General features: G+C 32.8%; 1 protein-coding gene across 1 annotated transcript in view; it reads left to right on the top strand.

Annotated features, from left to right (window-relative positions):
- The first annotated feature begins 780 nt into the window (after positions 1 to 780).
- The window catches only part of LOC128994785 (potassium channel subfamily K member 15-like), a 28,642-nt gene continuing 4,706 nt past the window's right edge, over positions 781 to 24,716 (top strand). The window contains exons 1-5 of the mRNA XM_054419556.1: positions 781 to 895; positions 13,866 to 14,099; positions 15,080 to 15,259; positions 18,435 to 18,614; positions 21,981 to 22,155. Of these exons, the coding sequence (XP_054275531.1) occupies positions 13,892 to 14,099; positions 15,080 to 15,259; positions 18,435 to 18,614; positions 21,981 to 22,155 (743 nt within the window). The 5' untranslated portion in view covers positions 781 to 895; positions 13,866 to 13,891. The remainder of the gene's footprint in view (positions 896 to 13,865; positions 14,100 to 15,079; positions 15,260 to 18,434; positions 18,615 to 21,980; positions 22,156 to 24,716) is intronic.

Raw genomic sequence — 24,716 nt, 5'->3', positions numbered from 1 at the left:
TTTGGGCATGATTGAGGCTCAATTATCTTCATAGAAGGAAAATATATTTTGTAAAGCTGGGGTAGTAGATTCTGTTGTAGAAGATATGTGATAGGCCATATTTTAAATGTGCAAAGATTCAACGTAAGCATGCATACAATTTAAACGTAAAACAATACATAACGGGATAAATTTCGCGTACATACTGGGTCCCAGCATACATAATTCAAAAATTACCAAACAATCTTAAAGCATTTTGTAACCCACTGCCACAACCTTTACTACATAGTCATTGAATATTTACTGAAACGAATATCACTTCTCTTATAAAATAAAATGTGTAAGCTAAGAAATGGGCAAGCTAAGTGTCCACTTAATCACTCGAAGGAAATATATATTAGATAATTGTATCAGAGGGTAAATTCATATTTAAATCAACCATAGCATTTAAACATATATCCTTACAAAACACGCCAAACATAGGATTGGTAAAACAAACATAAACTCCGAGCAGTAAAAGCCAAACTAGCCGTGTTTCTGTACAACATAAAAGAGCATCAAAGTGCTGACTAAATTGAAAAGGACGACACCTTTCAACTGGCGCAGTGTAAAGAATCACGTAGAGCAAAGGTTGCGGAAATTCTCTCAATACGAGTCAACAGAGGTACAGACCGAGGGGCAAATGTGATTAAACGTGTGAGAGCTAGCAGCAGCATGTGGTGTTGGGTGGTTGAGGGTGTCGATGGGAGGGAAGGTGGTGGAGTGGTCAGAAACGCGGGACAGTTTGGTTACAGTTTGATGAGCGACGCCGCGAACGTTGGACGTGTTTTTACTTGACATACGTGAAAGAACGTTACGTGTAGCATTCCACCTGTGTTGTGAAACACGCCTATGCTCCGCTGTGGAGTGCTACAGGGTGAGTTGTTAAATCCGGTGTTATGTTGCTCACTGGCTTGGGTTGTAAAATGTTTGTTCCTGGATACAATGCATAGCTCTCTAAACAAGCACAGTATTAATTAACTAGCCGTTTATGATTTAAAATAATGTTTAATGTTTGCTAGTTTTCAAAGCCTTGAAGGTATCCAACATTATTATTTCTGTTTGTTGTATAATTTTCCAAATTAAGCTTTCAGACCTCTTAATTTTAAATTGTTATCATATTGCATTTTTACATTGCATTGTATTCATAACCCCGGAGTTATATGCATTCAGGTAAGGGATTTATTTGGATACCTGAGATTGTTCATTATTTACATATAGATGTTTATTTTTTATCTATCACCAAAAATCATCGTCTAACATTCGTATTTTTATTCTGTGCTACAACACATGTATATGGCCCTCACAAACAGTGTTTTAAAGATCTTTATAACACCGTTTGTTACCTTATAGAGCTACATTGCCATATCAATATAAGCAATGCATTATTTTTCGATTAAATTCAATAAATCGAGTATTATAATTACTATAGAATCACATAGCAGCAAAAATAAATCATTATACTTTCAATTATATTTTATAGTTTTTTTTTAGTTTCTTTAAGATTTGAACATAAACCTACATAACAGATTTGAACATAAAAGACGTAAAAGATTTGAAAAATAATAATAATAATAATTTGGAACTTCTGAGTTTGAACGCGTGCCCTTGTGAACAAATTGATTGAATATAATTTAAAATAGTTTTGCATTTTTGATGTATGATTATTAGATAAACCTTAAAATTAATTTAAAAATTATAACATGTAAACTAAATTTAAAGATTAAGAGTATTTTTTTCAGAACGGTAGATTTTTAATACCATCCCACCTTCACATCCAAGGACGCTATTTCTATTCCATGACTGTTTACACATTACTACAGGCTAGTCCTAGAGGGTTGTGACATTTTTACATCGATAAAATCCATTGGTGATTAGTGGGATTTGAACCGGCAACCTTGGACACCGAAGCGCTCCGTGCTCTATCCCTAGACCAGCACTAACCAGCACTAACCTTAGCAAAATTTATAATATTTTTTTAACAAAAGCTACCTCCAAACAATTGTCTTGCTGTTCCAAACTGTATGATAACCTTTTATTACGATATTTAAATATAAAAAAAAATCACAAATAGAGTACATAATACATATCATGTACATATAAGCGAATTTATATAAACACACGTATAGGAAACAGATGTTGTTCACCAATAACAAGTGTGGTTAGTTTCTTCTTCCTTTTCCTTGTTATTTTAGAGGAGAACTATATATTCAGAATACCATGTCTGTGATCGAAATGTCAACCTATTTGGTAGACTGTGACGTCGCCCCGGCTGTCGGAATGTGCAGACAGCACGCTAACTCCACCTTCCGTTATACGATTGTATAAAAATATCGTTATATGATCTTTCTTTTGACTTTTTTACACGAATAATAGAACGCACACAACTTATGAGGGATATTTCCATCTATGTTAGTAACATGGAAGTAGCAACAATCGTTTTAGTTGTACATAAGGCCTAACTCTTTATACAGACCCACGACACTTAAGTTTATTTACAAAACAAGTATTGATTCAGAATTTGTTACCTACTCTTTTTTTAATTTTGTTGAAAATAACTTTTAAATAGAGATACAAACATGTACGAAATTCCATTATTTATTCATTGTTATATAGAGTATCACATACTATACAACAGTGAATAACAGGCTACTTCTTTAAAGTAATTAGCTTTTTTAAATAATTAATCAAGTTAATACACATTTGGTATACACAAACGACTTTAAGTGAACACTGTTCTTAAATTAAATCTATCTGGCAAAATGATTAAAATGTATAAAGTTTAGGGTTTTAAGAGTATGCCTTATAAGTTTTAAAAAGTTTCGTATTCATTGTTTTGTCGTATAAATAATCATTGCATGTCTAATTCTTAAATGTGCAGTAGCGTATTATACGTACTACTTAATTTAAATGTTAAATAAGAATACAGTATGTATTTATCGTCACAAGACCCAACATTGGTTCTGGTATTTACGGAAATGTTAAAACTGCAACTTTATAAAAATTTTATCGTTACATAGTTTAAGTTATGGTCCATTATAAATAATAGAGAGATAAATTTCATCTTAAAATCAGATTTATTTAAAGTTTTAGAGGAAGTAATACAAAGAGGAAGTGACGTAAATAAAAAAAAAATATATTGGAATATGTATCTGGTGTGATGATTTTGATAAACTTTAATTGGTTTTTCGTTCACATTAAACAAAAAAGAATGAATGTTTTAATATCTCAGACATTTGCGTAAGTACAGGAAAGTATAACAAGTTCTCTAGCTTGTGAATTACATAGGTGCTAAATTATACTATGATCAACTATTACGATTAAATGCTTGTACCGTATATCGAAAGTTTATTTGGATAAAAAAAGACACGTTTTGTCATATACTTTAGTAGAATACTTTCTTAAACTAAGCGAATTAATTAATTAATTAATTAATACAGTGATAACACCAAATTGACAAACTCCTTTTTATATAGGCCTACTGTTGTAAATAAAATAGAAGATTAGGCCTGGATGGCGTGGTTCTTTAAGAATTGTATGTCAGTCTAAAGTGAGAAAGCAAGAAACTTTTGATCCCAGACCTGTCGTCGATTGTACCTTAAACTCTAGAGGTGCAAGTTTGTTGGTTGAGTCAAACTTTGAGCTGAATATAGAAACTTGTGATTGTGGTGGCAGTATCTTCGTTAGCCCTTTTGTTGGTGAACACTGTTTGGGGATCATTTTACCTATAAACCCTTTTAAAAGACTTATACTTGCTTTCCATGGTGCTTCCTAAGAAATGTATAAACATATTTACTAAGTACTAAGTAAGTGTATTTACATATTTACTAAGTCTGTTCCATGAACTTTAGTGTTTAGTAATATCAGCTAAACATAATAGTTCATAATAACATAATAGTAGTCAGCTAAACATGCATAATAGTTCACAAACAGTCTGGTTAATATACAACTGAAATTAAATCTAGCCTATGCAATTTGACTTTACAGTAAAGGAAAAGTTTTCCCTTTTATATAATTTGATGTATATAATTGAATCAAATCATATATATATATTACTTTGTCAATCATTTTTGGAAGACTTGTTTGAACTCAACTATATAAATTCGTAAAAGGTGTTTTTAATTGTCTCTGCATTATTTAGACGCATTATATATACCTTATTGCATGTATTGTTTAATATATTATATTTATGTTTCCTAATAATTATTTACCTGAACACATTACTTATATGAAATAACTTAATATCTGCACATAATTAGTTTGGATAATTCACCTAATAAACCACTAGGTCTTATAAAACTAATAGAAATAATTATGTACTTTAAAGAAACTAATGATTTTACCCACAGCAATTCACAACAAACATTTCTAAAATAAAAACCTAATAGTTAAACGAAGTTGCATTGTTAAATCGTATTGGAAAAGTTACTAAGCAGATCTCAAGTAATAACAAATGAAGAGTTTTAATTGAGCAAGCTGCAGATAAACTTAGATTACATAATTAAAGAGTTGTATAGCAAACGAAACATTATCAGAAAATAATGTGAAATAATTACTCGTACTTTGTATTTGGTTTGATTTAAAATCATTCGTTTCATCACCATGGTTAGCTGAAATAGCGATCAAATTACCTCATAATTAGCCAAGTAGAATTGTTTTTATTGATTTTATAATATGGAATAGCTGTTAAACAATGAGTTATTGTTACTCGTTTTACTATGTTATGTTTAATGTTTGTTTGGTCAATATTTTGGATTGGCTACTGTGCACATTATTTACTTTTAAAAATTAGTATAGCAAGTACCTTTTTCTTGAATAAAGCACAATAAATAACAAACAATTATTTTTATAAAAATGTTTGTTGTATTGTTCTTTATGTTTACGTACTAATCCTTAATGTTACATTTCTTCCTCACTATTGATTCGTACAAGAATACTATGTAATCATAGTTTTACATCTATACTATTATATAAAAATCTAATGGTGTATGTCTGTACGTGTGTTACTAATAGGTGCAAAAACTACTGAACCAACTGGGCTTAAATGTTACAAAAATATAGCTACTATACCAAGGACCATTATAGGACTATTCACATTTCGCCCCTTTTTTTGCCCCTTTGGCTTTAAAATTTCTGATGTGAACATTTTAAAAGTTGATTGGTCTCCATGGCTGCGATGAAAACACTAAAAATGTTTGTTTATATTTGCTTTGACAATTAAATGTAAACAAGAAGAACTGCTAAACTGCATATTTCACAATTTCAGACAGCTGATACAAAGAAATCAAAAATAATATTTTCCATAACTATAAGGTAGGTTTATTTTAATCTAACCTTTTATCATGGATTATTTATTCTGAAACTAAGTCAATGATTATTTTTTTTTTTTTTTTTACTTTAGAAAAAAAATTCTATAACCGTTGCTGTATCAACTCCGGCTCTAATTTGGATTTTTTAAAGCGTCTAAGCTATGAAAATAATGTTATTGATATGTTTTCATGGAAACAGTATAAAAATTATAATGTATAGATGTTTTGTATGAATTTGCTTAAATTAAACTAAAGAATATCATTAATAACTAAATTATACGTCGTTGATTATTGTTTTTTAAAAATCTATTGCATATGTCTAACTATATTTAATTATCAAATGGTAATACAAAATACTCATATTTTATTTTTAACATAGCTCTTAGTTCACATTTACTCTATTTGATACATTTATTATTTGTGTTTCCACACCACTGATTAAATTAAACCAAGGAAAATATCATAAAACTAAGCAGTACACAGTGTTCTTTTGTTTCGAAAATCAATGGAATCTCTGTTACTATATTAACTTAATGGTAAGTGTGAAAATGTAAAGGCAATGGACGATGGAACTGATAAAAAGAACTGGTTTGTATATTAAGTTGTTCATTGATATTTTTGTAGAGTATAATCAGCAGAGATGCAATGAAGCATATACTGTATTTGCTATTAAATTTTTTAGACCTTGATGCTTTGATAATCATACTAATTTTGTCTGCTGTCTTTAATGCTAAATTATATGTATAAATTTTTTTATAGTACCTATAGATATAGTTCTTTAATATTTTAAAAGAGTGTATTGATAAGGCACAGCAATATTTCTAAAGTTTATAACAGCGTACTTTGTTTTGCTAATGATTTATTGTGAGTGAAGAAAATAAAGATGGAAGGATTTGTGATTTAATATAAAGAAAAGTGAAATTAAAAAAACTTTATTTAAATTTAATAATTAGTGTTTTTGCAACTTCAAAATTGAAATTTAAAATAGCAATAATAAATTAAAAGATATGTAATTAAGGGAGATGAAGGTAAATCATGTATGTCAAAGTTTTATTCGAAGATTTGGTCAGTTTTTTTCATATCAGCCTACACAAGATTTAAAATTAATCAAAACCAAAATGGTGGTATCTACTAATTACCAGATTTAAAAGTCATAACTTAAAAGATTATATTAAGGCCATGAGAGTTGAATTTTGTTTTTAAAGCGTTGGCGGATGTATAACTTTTGTATGCAACAGATGTAAATATTAAAATGTTTCTATTTTGTGTCCTCTTCCCGTTGCAAAGCACGGGTACAACAGCTAGTAGGTTGATACATTTGAATAAATCTTCAATGATATTATTAATATTTTTTTTTGTTATTTCATTGGCAAATATATTTAAGATAGATTAAGATTAGGTGATTTTATTTCTATTCATGAACAGGACAGTCTATGGGTTCTTAAAATAAAACTAAAAATATACTTATAAGATTTCTCATTAAGGATCATACATTATTCTAAAACAACATCACTAACAACTTGTTACGTGTTTTACTATTTTCTGCACGGAAATGTTACATTAAATTACATTTCATAACATTGTTAACGTTCATAAACGTTTACTGGTGATAGTTTAGTATTTTCTCTTCGACTACAATGGACAAAGTTTAAAGGTCAGTATTTTGCGTTCGTCCACCTCATAACATAATAACGAACAAACGAGAACTCGTTATATTATAACGACGCCCAGTGCTGCTCTCGCCCTTAATTTTACCTCTGATAATATCGTTTAATGTTTCTGTCCTAGTAAAAGACAAACATGATAGACAATTTATCATTCGAGAGTCATACTATTTTTTTATATTTTGTATACCAACTGATTTAATGAAATTACTTTCTCATATAACTTACCCATTAACTTTCATTAACTTTCTCTTTGTGTTAATGGGGAGGAATTACCAGTTCTTGGAGGTTTTCTATTTATTCCACTACGTTGTTTCCCGTCTTCATGCTTTACACTTCAGTCACAAAACTGGTAATTTTACGATTTTATCCTGTTTTGAATTAATGTAAAACTTTAAAATGTCTGCATATGCTTAGTGTGATTATAAGGAACCTCCAATATTCGTGGTCAATGATAACATTGTATTATTTAAAGACTTAGGCCTATATATACCTATCTGGTCTTAATCGGAAATACTATTATTTTGTTAATAATTTAAAAATGTGATGGATGGCAAGAATGCTTTTAGGATGCTCTCAAATTCGTTGATCAAATTATTTATCTGAGTTTTCATTTCATTTAACTTCATGTTATGTAAAATATAAAAATGGAACTGGAATAACTTTGGTGTTTACCGCATACAAAATGCACCTTTATAAACATGAACCGGAAAACATAGTTAGCAGTATTCCAGTTTCGGTACAAATATACACACAATTTATAAAGAAGTTAAAACTAACTTACTGCTCATCTGAGTTAAGTCTATATTTTTAAGCATAAATCTACAGTAGAAGTCTGATAATAGTTTAGGTACATATTTTTGTTATTTAGTTGTGATATAAAAAAACAGTTTTCTTTGATATATATTTTTTTTATTTCTCGTCAATAATGGTATGCAAAAAACATTTTGTAAAAAGGGTGTGATATTTGTATTTTTTAAAATATATTTATACTAAAATGATTGCACTTAAGTTTGAACACAACTGACTTACTCTGTTGTGGACATTGGATAAACATACTAGTATAGAAGTTCTCCCACGAGCTCGTGTTTTATTGATAAATACATTTAAACCCAGTCAAGTAGAGTTGCCAGTTGGGCTAGCGACTCGCGAAGGCTGTGCAGCATATTGCACTGCTCGTGTTATGGCATATCGATATCCCAATAGAATAGCAACATCGACTGTTGGTGTCTGAATAAACCTGCTTCATAAAAATATCGTTTGAATGGTCTTTAGTTTGTACAAATAGTTTCAAAGAGGTTAGTTGTTAAATATTTATGGATTTAGTCATTTTAAAAATTATTATAATTTGTCTCGAGAAGACATAATTTTTAAATTGGTTACAATATTAAACATTAATACACCAAGCACTCGTTGTTACATAATTATATTACCAGTAATAACTCGCAAAACAGATCATCATGATTCAACTAAGTAAAATCCCTATAAATACGTATTTTAAAAATGGAAGTAAAAATAAAACCTAAGCTTAATACATAGCACCAGCTGGAAATTCTTCGGTTAAAATATTTCATATTGTTTACAATCCCCAACCAAAAACCTTTGATGTTTTGTTTTCTTCTTCTCTGCGCTAAGTAAGCACTTACTTTGACAATGTTTTGTGAGAGGCCCTTGTAAAACATAGCATTTATTCAGTAAATAATAATTGCATTCAAAAACGATTTTATTAAAATATAGCCTAATGAATATATTAAACATTATTGAGCGAGTTCTGAGTTTACAGTAAAAGTAATAAGGATCAGGCAGTGTTTGAAAACGAAGATATTAAAATGGTAGGTATGAGACGCAGCTTTACCTGAGTTAATATCTTCCTTCATTTCGATGCTGCTCATACTCCCCCTGGAATGTTCAGGCCACGTCTTGCTCATATTAAACATTTTAATACTCTGATAATGAAACAGTTATATGAGTTTAAAACTATTTTGTAATTTAAAAACTGTACAGCTAAAAAAATTATGGCAGTATTTTTATGCGATAAAATTGTACGCCAATTTAAAGACATGGTATGTAAAATCACCATAAGGTTTGTGTTATATTTTAATATGCATTCTAAACGTTAAGAATTTAGTCAAAACAACCAAAATCTTATGATAATTTCTTAAGTGTGCACATGAGCCTTAAGCTGTGGAATTAGTGAATGTCGTACAGCGAAGTATCGGAGTTAGAAGTTTAGGTGGTGTTCAGAGAGGCGTCCAAAGAATAAAGCGGAGTTATCGGGGTGTTATTTTAATTTCATTGGCCCTCAACATCAAACTTCATCATTATTTTTCACCTCACTATTATATGTTTTTAGTCGTTTTCAAACGTTTATAACGTATATACAGGGTGTTCTTAAAAGGTGGGGACATATTTGGCCTAGTGATTCCTTGGATCAAAATAAAGAGAAAATCACGAATAACATTTTTTCCAAAATCGCTTCGTTAACCAGATATCCGCCATTTTGTATTTTTTACATAAACTTTTTTATCTTCTAATTTTTTCAACCGATCATTATGAAACTTGGTATGTAGGTTAAGGTAGAAGAGACTCGTGTTCGAACAATATTTCATCTTGATTCAACCTAAAATTTCAAAATGGCGGCCATTTAAAACTTTTAAACTTAAAAAACTAAAGAATAGCTGATTTTATGAACAAATGTCAAGAGCACTTTTATTTAGCATTTTTAATTACCTATCAAACGATACTAAGTTCAAAAAGATCAAATAATAAATAGCTGAAATATTACAATTTTTATTTGTAAAATGGGGTAGAATAAGGCAGAAGCTAGTCAGGTTTGCCCCATTTTACAACAAAAATTTTTAATAATTCAGCTATTTCTTATTCGATCTTTATGAACTTGGTATTGTTTGATAGGTAATTAAAAATGCTAAATAAAAGCGCACGTGACATTTTTTCATAAAATCAGTCATTCTTTAGTAATTTAAGTTTAAATGTTTTAAATGGCCATCATTTTGAAATTTTAGGTTGAATCAAGATGAAATATTTTTCGAACACGGGTCTCTTCTACCTTAACATACATACCAAGTTTCATAAAGATCGGTTGAAAAAATTAGAAGATAAAAAAGTGTATGTAAAAAATACAAAATGGCGGATATCTGGTTAACGAAGCGATTTTGGAAAAAATGTTATTCGTGATTTTCTCTTTACTTTGACCCAAGGAATCACTAGGTAAAATATGTCCCCACCTTTTATGAACACCCTGTATATACAGGGTGTTTGTGAACTCTCTCGAAAAAATTCACAGGATTATTCCTTGGGTTAATACATTAATATTTTACATTATAAACATGGGTCGCCGGAGCCTCGTTTTCTGTCTGTCTGTATGTGTTTTTTATAAATAACTTTATAACTCGAGTTTGAATCGAGGTACAAACTTTAAATTTGACATACTTGTGTATTTTAACGTGTTACACAAACATGCAAAATTTCATTTCGTTGACTATAGCCGTTTCAAAATGGCGGCCATCTAAAATCTTTGACCTCAAATTACATAAAAACCGCAATAGTTACAAAAAAAAAAACAAAAAAAAACACAAGAATAACGAAATGTGGGAAGTTTTATGCCAAATCAAATGAACCCTAGATGATAAAGATCGGACAAGAAATAGCTGAGTTATTAACTTTTTAAATAATTAATAATTTCTTTACTGGCTTTTAATTGTTATTGTTTATTCTTAAAAATCATTTGATCCTTTCTAAATTGTCACAACAATGTAAGACAGCTGGTTGGACAGATGATTTTGAGATGATGATCACATGATTATTTTGAGTTATTAATTTGTTTAATAATTAATAATTTCTTTACTGGATTTTAATTGTTATTGTCTATTCGTTAAAATCATCTGATCCTTTTTAAATTGTTACAACAATGTAAGACAGCTGGTTTGCCCTTACAACAACATTTAGTTTTTTTACTAGATGGTAAATGTATTAAGTGTCCTATTTTTACCTTAACTATTGAGATCTGTTTAAGGTTACGTAATGTACTCAGATGATTTTAAAATCAAATGATTTTAAAGAAAAAACAATAACAACTAAAAGCCAGTAAAGAAATTAATAATTATTTAAAAAAATATAATATTATAACTCAGCTGTTTGTTGTTCGATCTTTAAGATCTAGGTGTCATTTGATTTGACATTACATTTCCTAAATTTTGTTATTTCTGTGTCTTTTTTTGTAACTCTAGTGGTTTTCATGTAATTTGAGGTCAAAGATTTTAGATGGCCGCCATTTTGAAACGGCTATAATCATCGAAATGAAATTTTGCATGTTTGTGTACCACGTTAATATACACAAGTTTGTCAAATTTAAAGTTTGTACCTTGATTCAAACTCGAGTTATAAAGTTATTTATAAAAAACACATACAGACAGACGGACGGAAAACGAGGCTCCGGCGACCCATGTTTATAATGTAAAATATTCATGTATTAACCCAAGGAATAATTCTGTGAATTATTTCGAGAGAGTTCACAAACACCCTGATTTTTAATTTTGTATAGTGAGGTGAAAATTAGCATTCGTACCACGGGCCGAAAGGGGTTTGCAGCTGATCGCTTTAAGTTCTCGAATTCGTCTCGAACTTATACAATGATCTCGAGCCAGCAAAGCCTCATTTTTGGCTCTAGGAATGAAATATGCCGTTTAACCACATCATAAAACTGAGACAGTAATTTTTTAGAGTAATAATTATTTTAATGATTAAAATAGTTACATATTTTTCCCAGTAAAAGGAAGTAAAAAAATACAGCGATTTCATTACAGTATATGTATTTTCAGAGATCTGGATTTACATTCTTAGCTTAAAACCTCCTGGGTGATATATCATATATTGCCCAGAGTGATACGGATCAAACTACTGATGACGTAGAACATAACCGAAGTATTTTCGGCTTCTAAAATTTTTTTACCGATCCCATAAAAGCTTAACTGTGTGCGATGGTAAGTTTATAAACGTGCATGCATTTACATGTTCTACAATATCAGGTTTACGGATTGGGTAATTAACTTTAATGAATATGAACATTCCAAACTAAACTTTGATATTACACGTTGATTATCGACTTGTGTATGTGTCCAGACAGAGCTTTTTTTAATGGTCATTAGTCATTCCTTTGGAAATTTTGGGTTGAAAAATAGCCCATCTATCGATCGAACCTGGCCCTAACGTAAAATGGGTGTCATTCAAACTAATTCATTACTAATAAATGGGGATACTATAAAAACTTCCAATAAAATGTTATCACGTAAGCATATAACATTTCAAAAACACAAATTTTAGCTGAAATACTATTTTTTTAGGAATTCTCTGTTTGATATGTAAACCGACAACTTTGTCTATGTTAAAACATGTCATCCAACCCCGTCCGACTGATATTTAACGTGAACGTGACTTTATCATTTAGCTTTCATTTACACCAACACATCGCTAATATGAGGGCTACTAAAAATGAAACAATCAAATATACCTTTCCCAAGTAAGCTTGGGGAATTTCAAACAAATCATCTTAACCATTAGTTAATGATAAATAATATTGTTTATATTAAAACACGTGGTTCTGTTAAATTTAAATCTTACTAGATTTTTATTCGAATCAATTTATCCCTAATATATACTCATATAAAAAAATCAAATAATTTTTTCCCAAGTAAGTCTGGAGCAGGTGTATGAAATTGTATTTTATTCTTATGACGCACAATGTGAGGCAAGGAACTTAAATTTTCTTCTACAGCACTAAACATGTTTAGTTTGTAAGATAAAAGAAATTGAACATTGCCACAAACACGCAATAATTAACTTGTTCCGGTGTAACGTAATAAATAGTAAATCATGTTCAAATTAAAACCAAGAATTAACGGACTAAAATAATACATAACAAGATGAGAAACAGCACGAATATTAGAACATAAACGGTATTGATCATAAACAAAAACAAATTAAGTCACTAGCTCGAAAGTAAATATGATTGTATTATTATTTAAATGGAACTTTCAAAAACCACCTACACCACATTCTGGCGACTTTAATGATCTTAGTAGTAAAGAGAAAATGACGTAATTTTTTAATGTTTATGATCCATACCGTTACTGTTTTAATATCCTTGATTAACAATAATTCTATGAGCTGTTTTCTTATGAACTGCATGTCAATAGCTAATGATATTCCTTTGTATATATAATGTGTCAAATACTGCTTCCATAAGAATTACATTAGAAATTTAAGACCCCATGGGGTGGATTCCTGGGAGAATTTTTTATCTCCATATAGATGTTGGCACTCATCAATATGGTCTTAATCACCATGCAAAACTTTAAAATAATCGCTTCAGCCGTCTAGGAGGAGTTTGCGTTATGACGAAAGCACATAAGTCGACGAATAAGAGTTTCGCTCGCTCCACTCAATAATAGTTCTATGAATTTATGCTTATAGCAAAGGTAGAAAAATTATAAGCTGCAGAGTTTTTAGTTTTTAAATTAACGAATAAGTTAATTCTATAAAATAATACAACATCATTGAATTACTTTAAATCTCGTAATTGAGTAAAATCATCCACTCTTTTGATTAACTTAACAGCTCTGTACAAATCGATCTTTGACTTTTTAGGCATCAACTTTTTTGCATCTTTAGGCAAAGGTCAAAATGTTTAAACCTTGATATAACTACACATCCTCACAGCTAGCCTGGTACTAGTATTGCCAAGGGAACCCCAACTCCAGCATGGGCCCAGACCCGTCGTAGCCATAGAACAGCTTTCATAAGAAAGCATAGGTTAAGGCTTAGAATATATTCTAATTAACATGTTCTATATATGCAGGATAGGGTGGCTGCGGGAGGACGTCCATGCCCTCTGGAGGGGTCCACGGCGTCCCCACGCGCTGCCTCTCCACCCTCCTTGTCCAGAACCTCGCCCTCACGGTGCTCGTCCTCGGCTACGTCCTCCTCGGAGGTGTGGTCTTCCAGAGGTTGGAGTCAGGTCACGAGTTTAGACAGAGAGCCGCCGTCCGTCATTTCAGGGACGAGTGTCTTAGAGAACTCTGGCTCATAACAGGTAGCGTAAATTAGGTTCGGTTAAGTCGAGCTAGGGGTATTAAAGGTATATTTTTTAGGTTCATTCTGGTATGGCTGGTAGCTTGGATAGGTTATAGTTGTCAGTCATAGAAGGCTTATTTAAACCCCTATTAAATTATTAGGGTTTTTGAAGGAATGTTGAAAGTTTATGTAGGGTAAAGCCCACTCTCAAATAAATTGTCTTTATGAGATAAAACTTTACAGGATATCTTTAGTCAGACTAAGTTGTGATGGCATATTAAGGATGGAACACATTTCTTAGAGTTAAATTAGAAGCACGTTTTGGGAAGAGAGTCTGCAAACCTACTGGTGTATAAACTGGTGTTATAAATTAGGCAAACATAGGCTAAGTTATGATAGGTTGTATCTTCTAACGTAAACATTGTGTGGATTTAGGACATTGATGGATCTTTGACAACTGATTTGTCTTAAATATACAATTGTTTACTTGAGTGAAATCGGTGTAGGCTTGCATAGTTGTGAGCCAGTTTATAGACAACGTAGACAAACGTTTAGTTGAATGTGAGTTTACAAGCACAGATAGAACACAACATAGTGTCAAAGAGATTTCGGATATCGGGCAGTCTTAGAGCAATTATTGATATTGGATAGTACGTGGCTACGGAAGCCTAGCTGGAATGTCTTTGATACGTTCTCGTATTACATCACTACTCGAAGGCAACAAGAACAATCGCCTGTTATGTCGCTACTGAATTAAACACTGAGAAAATCAATTGACTGGACCTAAAATAATCTTATCCTTTTCTCTTGATAAACCACTACAAAGGTTTTTTTTTATTATTACTTTTATGGAAAACATTAAACGAGTATGAAATGCAGTTTCAAAGTTAAATCTCTTTACATGTGTCATAGTGAATTAAGGTAACCAACTCAACAAATACAAATAAAGAAATATGGTTATATTGAAAAGTTGTTGGAATGCTCAAATTTCTGTTCAAGAGCGTCTAAATGTCTTGTACGAGCAGAACTGGACTCACCTTGTCGACGCGCAGCTGCGGAAATTCGAGCGAAGTGTCGTCGAAGCAACAAAAAATAGCGGAATGGAGCTGAGAGAAAGAGAGCTCCACTGGACTTTCAGTGGGGCAGTGCTCTACAGTGTAACTATAATTACGACCATAGGTGGGTAGAGTATCTAATATTACTGCTGTAGTTTGATAGAACTCGTAGTTTTACTATTATTACTCATACGGGAAACATGATGTGGGGGGGGGGGGGGTTCTAACATAACCATAAAAAGTAAGGGGAACTAATAGTGCAAATTATAACCTGTTTATGCATGTTGAGCTAGAATAGAAACTATTATAGCTTCTACATAGTAATTCTAACTACATAGTTAGACTTTGTGTTTGTGTAGTTGGAGTATTAAAATTGGCTGCTATAAAAATAGGTAGCAAAGCAACTGGCGTATATGGCGTAAACTTGAGAATAATGTAGTTGTGTGTGTGAATCAAGAATATATTTGCCGTTAGATACCACAGTTACAATAGGCTTCGTCAACATATCCTTTTTTATAAATAAAAAGTCAAAGTAAATCAACATTAAAATACAAGTTTTAAAAATTCCTCAGTCGAATAAAATGCCTTATCTTTAAGCAACTTACAAACATTGGTAAAACTTTTCGTAAATGGTAACATTTTTATATCTAAAGGCAATTTGTTGTAAAATAAAATCTGATGGTAACTATGAATATCGAAATATTTTTGCAATCTAATACTAGGCCTAGCTATGTGGTCTCTTGTCCTAGTGTTGTTATAGGAATGGACAGAAGAATTTGTACTCACATCAAGGCTATTGTTTTGCTCTGTAGAAATATGACTAGGTACATTAACAAAATATTAATTAAATTGCTTAGATGTAATAGGAATCGTAACATTTGAGTTTATTTCAAAGTTCCCTTCTTTTTTAGTGACTGCCCAAGCAGCTTTACTCTGGTTTCCGGAACTAGGTAGGCCTATAAACTTGCTGTTAGCTGCAATGTTGGCCTTGGTAATCTCTTTTTTGTACTGGTTTATAAACTTTTTAAGATTCAATTTATCCTACAAACCTTTAGAAATCTTCCATCTGTCATTCATAAGCAGAAGGAGTCTACGCATATTAATCAACTCAGGAGTAAACCAGTTTATAACCTTAACCTTGCTCTTAGGACTAACAGAGATCTTAGGACAACTTATTTAAATAAAAAGAGAAAATATTTAAAAATACATTCACTGAGCTATTAACTTCAATGGTGTATACTCTTCCCCACCCATTATCCACCAGAAATTGCTTGAGACAGTTAATTTTACCCTCAGAAAGAAATCGGAATTTTTTAATTTTATTCTCACCTGATTTTTTACGTTTTCCCCCTATACCATAGTATATGGAGAAAGTATTGTTTTCGTCAAAATGTTCGAGTTTGAGTTTTGAGTGGATATATTTGTTTTGGGCCCCCCTGGACCCAAAAAAGTGGTTTTCGAAGTGATGTCTGTCGGTGTGTGTGTGTGTGTGTGTGTGCGTGTGTGTGTGTGTGTGTGTGTGTGTGTGGATGTGTACAGAGCTAGGGACTACACCTGTGGTCCGATTTCGATGAAATGTAGTATGTAGGTTCTAATCCATGGTATCTCCAGGTGTTTCTTCATTTTTAAAAATTCTGATTTTTAATGGGGATTTTCCCATAAAAAACCGGAAAATAGGATTTTCCCAAAAACGGCCCGAACGATTTTGAAAAAAAAAATTATGTTATAGTCCTTTATATTCTGAACAAAAGGGTACAAATCCCATTTCTGTAAAAATTACGGTTTAAAAGTTATTGTAAATTATGTTATTTTCCCATAAAAACCCCATAAAATAACGGAAAAATCGGATTTTCCCAAAATTGGCTCGAATTTTGATAAAAATTTAGTATGTTATAGTCCTTTAAATTCTGAACAAAATTGTTCAAATCCCATTTCCGTATATTTACTCTCACCGCTTACACATGATAAAGGTTGTTGACAAACTTATGGGAAATAGTATGTTTCAGAATGCTGATACCGTTTATTTAAATTGTTTATACTCAGGTCAGTGCCGAGACTAAAGGTAGTCCATACACCTGCATGGTCAGATAGAATATACAGTTCCAGCAAGCTAACCTCCACCTGGTCAGACATGACATTAGAGGCTACAACATCAAGACATTAATTGAACCTGGTGAATTCTTCATAAATAAAAATATCTTAAGATATAACTTAATTCTAAGGTTTCATTGCCATTGGATTTGAGAATATCAACATTCAGGTCACCTGCAAGAATTACATATCTAAAAGGCTAAAGGGCTAGCAGTGAGATCAGTTAATAATTTATCTTAATTGGCAATAAAACTCTTAAAGTTAGACACATGGGGACGATATAAACATAATATTATAACATTTAGCTTGTTAGCCTAACCGCAGAAGCTTCACAGGTGGAACTGAGGCAATACTTGGTAATGTCTAGTTGCTCAAACAATGTATCATTTTACACCAAGATAGAAGAACCCCCAAAATGAGAAAGTCTACAGTAGAGGGAAGCTAAGATATAACCTTCAGGTACATACAGTGAAATATCGTCTTTCAGCAGCCAATGTTCATTTACACAGATAACATCAGTTGGGTTTTCATTTAAAATAATCTCCAGTTCATATAGTTTATTACGTAGCGACTGCATGTTAATAGTTAAAATGCTAAGACATTCTTTAGATTGGTCTAGGGTACATTGTCTTGTGTTGGTGGAGAGACGTTTCCCGATAGAGATTCAATGCCTGGTGGGGGAGTTTGTACATCATGTGCACTCCTTGGACGCTCATACTCCATAGCAGCAACAGCTCCAGCTATCCTATCGGCAAATCCTTGTGTGTGGGTGAATATAGCATAGGTTACGGCAACATAGCCCCCCGGACAGCCAAGGGGAAAGTCGTGACTATGGTGTATTCCTTAGTGCTAGTAACTGACGTACTTGATAAATGCATATTTTCTCCTAGGTTACGGCAACATAGCCCCACGGACAGCCGAGAGGAAAGTCGTGACTATGGTGTATGCCTTAGTGTTAGTAACTGACGTACTTATTAAACACATATTTTCTCCTAGGTTACGGCAACATAGTCCCACGGACAGCCGAAGGGAAAGTCGTGACTATGGTGTATGCCTTAGTGTTAGTAACTGACGTACTTGATAAACGCATATTTTCTCCTAGGTTACGGCAACATAGCTCCCCGGACAGCCGAGGAGAAAGTCGTGACTATGGTGTATGCCTTAGTGTTAGTAACTGACGTACTTGATAAACACATATTTTCTCCTAGGTTACGGCAACATAGCCCCACGGACAGCCGAGGGGAAGGTCGTGACTATGGTGTATGCCTTAGTTGGAGTGCCTCTGATGCTTGTGTGTCTGTCAAACCTGGGAACGACGTTAGCCCACACCTTCCAGATTGGCTACTCACGTCTGTGCTGTTCCGCCCCTGTACAAAGGAACAGCAAGGGTAGGTAGTTATAATGTTTGATTCAGTTAGTAAAACTATGTCATGGTGGCTTAAACAAAATGCGTGAACACAATTTAAAACATTTAACAGATAATACTTATGTTGATTAGGTTATTTTAGGAAAAACTAGAAGAAGAGTGGAATAAGACTGGTGATCTTATTAATTATTAAGGAAAATTAATTGAGCTCGCTTCTACATATTCTATTAGTGCTTGTCTAAAATTTAAAATACCAAACAAAATTTGAACTTAGTACTTCTAAAACCATTACGTAGTTTCATCCATTGTCAACTCTGGAATATGTTTCAGACCTAAGATATATGAAATAGTGAGATATTTCATATTTATACTATAAGTTGTTACAAACCCCCCACTTTTCCTCCTTAAGAACAACATGGGAAGGGAATTTTGAAGGCCGCTGGGGCAGCGTCTCAAGGAAAATAACCCATTTTCTTCTTTGATGGCTCATCTACAGACCAAGACCTTTATTTAGACACCCCTACCAATTTCTACGCCCTTCTCTCAAATAAGTTGCCACAAGAAAAAACAAGTAGCGTCTTAAATATATAGATTATTCAGTTGTGAGAGATTTAGTAATACTATTATTCTAAATTGTCTCCATTTACATAGTAGTTTGATTAATAAATAAAAAGTAAAAGCGTTGTATGGTAATTCTTGATTGAGGCCTAATAGTAAAATATGTAGACTAATAATATCTGATCCCAAATAAACGAGTATAAGAAAATCTTGAATTTTTTAATAATTTATCATCTTGGAAGAAATTGGTTATAAAATACAAAATGACTTTACGAAAGGTGTATTAACAATGATACACGTACCAAAGGTAAGGTCTAACAAGTTATACACAGACGCAATAAAGTACAAAATACCTTTTTATTGTCTTTGAAACTGGAATTACAGCCTTACGTTCTTGTTAGACATTTCACCTCTCAACTTCGCTACTTATGAAGGAGCGAACACCAACCTGGGAAATCCTACTTTATTGTTCTTTCCTTGAGAGTAAAGATTGATAACACTTTACCTTCCTTGATATAACTTTACAAGTTTGAGATTTAAATTGACTTTGTATTCTATGCTAAATAACACTGAAGTATGAATATATATCGTAAACTATTTGCAACACAAGACTAATCATATTTTATCTTGAGTTTTATGATAATGTAGATTAGGAACCCTTTCTTTGTTTTATATTTAATTACAAAAACATGTTTATAACTAAGGCCCAAATAGGAATCAAAAATATGTTGTTTATAGCTTAGGATGTATAAAAATGTAATACCTACTCTTTCCATAGTTCATTTTATCAGGATTAAAGGCTAAATTATCTTTTAGTGAATTTACCTATAGGGAAGTCTAATATTACCGTCGACTTACTCCTTGGACTGATTTACTTTTTCATTTTGATTTCCCTAGAGGTCAAAAAACACTATTTCTTCAAATTTATATATATATTTGTCTGGTTTTTATTAAATTTGGCTTGAAGGTGTATGGTGGGATAAACTTAAGTGAGTTGAAGAAACAGCAAGATCGGACCATGGTAACGGGGGTAAACATTGGTTTTTCCAATTGTTGACCCTAAAAACATAACATTTTTCAACTTCTTTCCAAACCATTTTGTAGAACTTAAAAAAAAACAAAAAAAATTGTAAATTGTAGTGTTTTTCTTACAATTATTGGTTAAGGAAACAAAAAAAAATTAAATTAAAGTAAATTTTAATGTTTGGTTTTTTATTGATGTATTTTGATCAAACTTGGCAAATTTATTTATTTTACACTAAGCTATTATATTTTACAAAAAAACCCACTTTTTACCCTCCCTGTAGCAGCAAAACTAGTTACTCATTAAACCTAATTTTATTTATATATATATTTAAATGAAAATCTAATCAGACAATTAGGAATTCGCTCAGTCTGCAGGTTTGCTTCGGCAGGGTATTTACTTTTTGAAAACAATATTCTTTATTTGTCTGATTAAAGTATTCCCATATACAAGTCATATTTACTCCCCTTTAGTGAGTACCATCATCTGCTGCTTTGGGGAATGGAGGAATAGGTTTTTGATAAAATGTTAACGGAATAGAATTAAATAAATAAATTTAACAAACTGGGGAACCGTTTTCCTTTTAATTTTACGTTGAAAATTACATAGGGATGTCAAATATACAGTTTTTATTATGATTTTTCTTTGTAACCTTTAAATTGTACAATAATGTAACCGTAAAACATTTAACAGTTTGAAAACCAAACAGTTTTTCATAAGCTTGAACGCCCCATTCCCATTACCCGATCTTGGTTGTTCGCGAAATAATCAAGCTCTTCATATGCATGTCAAATTTCATCAGAATCACATCAAAATAGCTCAAGTTAGGCCTATATACATTTAAAAGCATATGAACGAATAGAGTTTTCTCCTCTGGGCACATCAAAATGAAAACATAAATCAGTTAGTACCGGGTGTAGATCTGTGTAGATGTTGGATGTTGCAAATTTCAGGACTAATTACAACGTTAAGCACCGTTCATGCACCAAGAGCGGGAGCGGTAGCGACACCGGTAGCGATTTCTAACACCATTGAGTTAAAAGGGGCTGTTTATGCACCAAGAGAGCGATAGCGATAGCGGTTGACCTCCAGCTGCGGTTTCTAATTCGCCAGCTGTGTAGTTAGAAATCGCAGCGGTTGCTTGGGATAGAGCGGTTTTCAACTACATTGAGTCAAATGGGACTCTTTATGCACGGCGGGAGCGGGAGCGGCTGAAGCCAGGGTTGCCAACTTGACCCACGCGCACGTGCACTTAGGACAAATAGTTGTGTTAATTATTTGGCAGAGTTTGAGTTGGCAAGACTGTGTCCCCCTTCCATTCTCCTTTAACCAACCGCTACCGCTATCGCTCTTCGTGCATAAACAGCCACATTCACAGCGGGAGCGGGCCCGCTACCGCCGCGCTCCCGCTCTTGGTGCATAAACGGGGCCTTAGGCATACCTGTTCTGAAAATATTGCACATAAATGTACGCGAAGTCATTAGGAAAAGTGTTTTTATAAAGGTCTTAACCTAGTCATAAAATCATTTCTAAACACATCATGGCGATGGACCGTTTCAATGAAAATGGCGTGTGGAAGAGATGAGAGAAAGGCTCTTAACGCTACAATAGTAGTATTCAACTAAACCAATGGCATTCAATTGCCTGGTCACGGTACAAAATAACTAGCGAAGGCAGTAGAAAAGGAGTTCTACTTGTCCTCATGCGTAATTCCACTCGCTATGGTGTTTGACACGATCTACATCTCCCACAAAGGACACCCCCCCACAGTAAAATGATCAACACGCTTCAACTACTTGTTTGTAGCAAGTAGTCGGCCAGCTCGCCACCACAAGGCCGAGGCTAGAGGGACCCTAGTGGCTGTGGCGACAGACAACGGCAAGCCTGTTTGCTCCCTCACACCAGAGGCAAGACAGCTGCTGAGGAAACACCAGCCTCACGAGAGGGAGTCGGACGATGACGACCCGGAACACGCTAAAAGGTGAGAGGTCTAATCAGGAATATTATTTGGTGGATTTACTATAGCAATTGCGGATAATTTAAACATCTTAAAAAGAAAGAAGACTTTTATCAACCTTTATAAACATAAAAAAAACCTATTTAAAACATTAATATACAAATGCCCCCACCGCAGCAAACCTGGAGACTAAGCTAATCTCCAATAAACAATATTCCAAACAATTTTGTTTGGAATAGTTTGGAATTTTGTTAACACTTGAAGATGTCATTATAGACGAAACATGCTGTGTAATATTATTAAATAAAAAAGTAGAAAAAAGGGTATATATGTTCCTTTACATATTAGTTATTAATATATTACATTTTGAACGAATGGCGTTTTTAGCCTTTGGGGACATCAAAATGAAAAAGTAAACCGGCCCGGGCCTAGGTCTTACCGTGCCACCTACGGTAATAGCTACTTAGAGTATTCGCTAAAACGCAATGGTGATACACTTTAGCTTACATATATAACATTGCTTAAACAACGTTAGGTAGGTTCTGTCTCATAATATCTTTGAGATGTAGGTGGGTTCTCACAAACTGTGTTTACCAATTATTAATATAACAATATTGAAGTTCATAAAGTACAAACATTAAATTATACATAATTTCATATGTCACAAGATAGGTAGACTAAAAATATATAGCAGTAGACTTTGAAGATAGTTTTAAACTATTTAAACCCTCTATGGCCATTATAGAGTTTCACTCAGGACTTCAACCCTGTGGTTTTGTTTGACGTCCGCCACTTGTAGCTCTGGTGTCAAACTCGATGAGAGCAGTTGTTGGTCACTAATGTAGGCACTCTTTCTATGGCTTAGTAACAATGTACTTCCACTATAAACCCCGGTTTACCTAACAGCCGTATATGTTACAACAATACTAAAATGGCTTCTTGCAAAATAAATTTCACACATTACTTGTATATATTACGGTAGATGAATTTGACAATAGGTTGACATAATTTTTAAATATTCCATTTTATCAAGCTAAGGAGCAATGCATTTTATCAGGTTGGACATCCTTTGGGATATAGATCCTACAGATTAATTGATCCAAACACACTAAATTCAACCGGCCAGTAATAATTTGTTTAAATAAAGTTGACTTGTCGTTTATTAACAACTTACCACCGTTTCAGTAAATAGAGTAATTTATTCTCTGTTGGGAATAACTATTGCAAAATATTTGTATTTGTACGGGGGAAAACTAGGTTGTTATTAGGTATAATGATTTCAAAAAGTATAATCGAATTACCTATATATACAGTAGAATGAGCTACTGGTGTAGTTTTCATGGTAAGACCTATACACGGGACCACTATAGTTTTTGATGTCCCCAAAGTACTTCTCATTCGTTTAAATTCATTTATTTATATACAGGGTGTTGAAAATGTCTGGAACCAGCATTATATCTGGTGAGTGGTTAAAGAAATACAACTGATATTTTGTGTACGGATATACTATCGTTTTACCTATCTTTTGGTGCCTTATGACATTTTTTACCACTTATAGGGAACGTCCTGTGGAGGATGCAGTAAAAAGTTTTAATGGAAGCCTATGGTAAATGATACATCATTTAAAAGGCCATTTTTTTCTGAGTAAGGAGCCACAAGTTTCATCTCAAAAGGACCACCCTAGCGAAAATGGTGACTGTTTGAAGTTTTTGAAAATAATTGAATTTTAAATTTCAAACAGTCGCCATTTTTGCTAGGGTGGTCCTTTTGAGATGAAACTTGTGGCTCCTTACTCAGAAAAAAATGACCTTTAAAATGATGTATCATTTACCATAGGCTTCCTTTAAAACTTTTTACTGCATCCTCCACAGGACGTTCCCTATAAGTGGGTTTTTAAATTTCAAACCGTCGCCATTTTTGCTAGGATGGTCCTTTTGAGATGAAACTTGTGGCTCCTTACTCAGAAAAAAATGACCTTTAAAATGATGTATCATTTACCATAGGCTTCCATTAAAACTTTTTACTGCATCCTCTACGGGACATCCCCTATAAGTGGTAAAAAATTTCATAAGGCACCAAAAGATAGGTAAAACCATAGTATATCCGTATACAAAATATCAGTTGTTTTTCTTTAACCACTCACCAGATATAATGTTGGTTCCAGACATTTTCAACACCCTGTATGTGTGCGTGTGTGTCAGGTTACACAACACTCGGGTGAAATTAGTATAATTTTAATGAAATTTGGTTTAAAGAAATAAAACTACGTTTATTCGAATGAGTTCAGGAATTAGCTTGATCGGACTTTGGAAACGGAATTTTGAGTTGTTTTATGGGAAAGAAATTAATTTTTCCCATTTCTAACCCCAAAACGTAGAATTTTTACAACTTCTTTCCACACAATTTTAGTACATAATTTTAGACTTTTCCTATTGGCACTTTGTCTATTGGCAAAGGTCTATTGGACCTTTTGCCTTTACACTTATTGTCACAACACTCAATCACATATACAGGGTGAGTTTTAATTGTCCCCCCCCAACCTTTTTCTACATTGTTTCAAATATCAATCCCAGACCACTTCCAAA

This window comes from Macrosteles quadrilineatus, unplaced genomic scaffold (assembly GCF_028750875.1).
Source record: "Macrosteles quadrilineatus isolate MER2022 unplaced genomic scaffold, UCM_ALF_1.0 Scaffold_1__1_contigs__length_201487025, whole genome shotgun sequence".
NCBI classification, from domain to species: domain Eukaryota; kingdom Metazoa; phylum Arthropoda; class Insecta; order Hemiptera; family Cicadellidae; genus Macrosteles; species Macrosteles quadrilineatus.
Note: the sequence above shows the minus strand (reverse complement) of the source record. Positions and strands in the feature narration are given on the sequence as shown.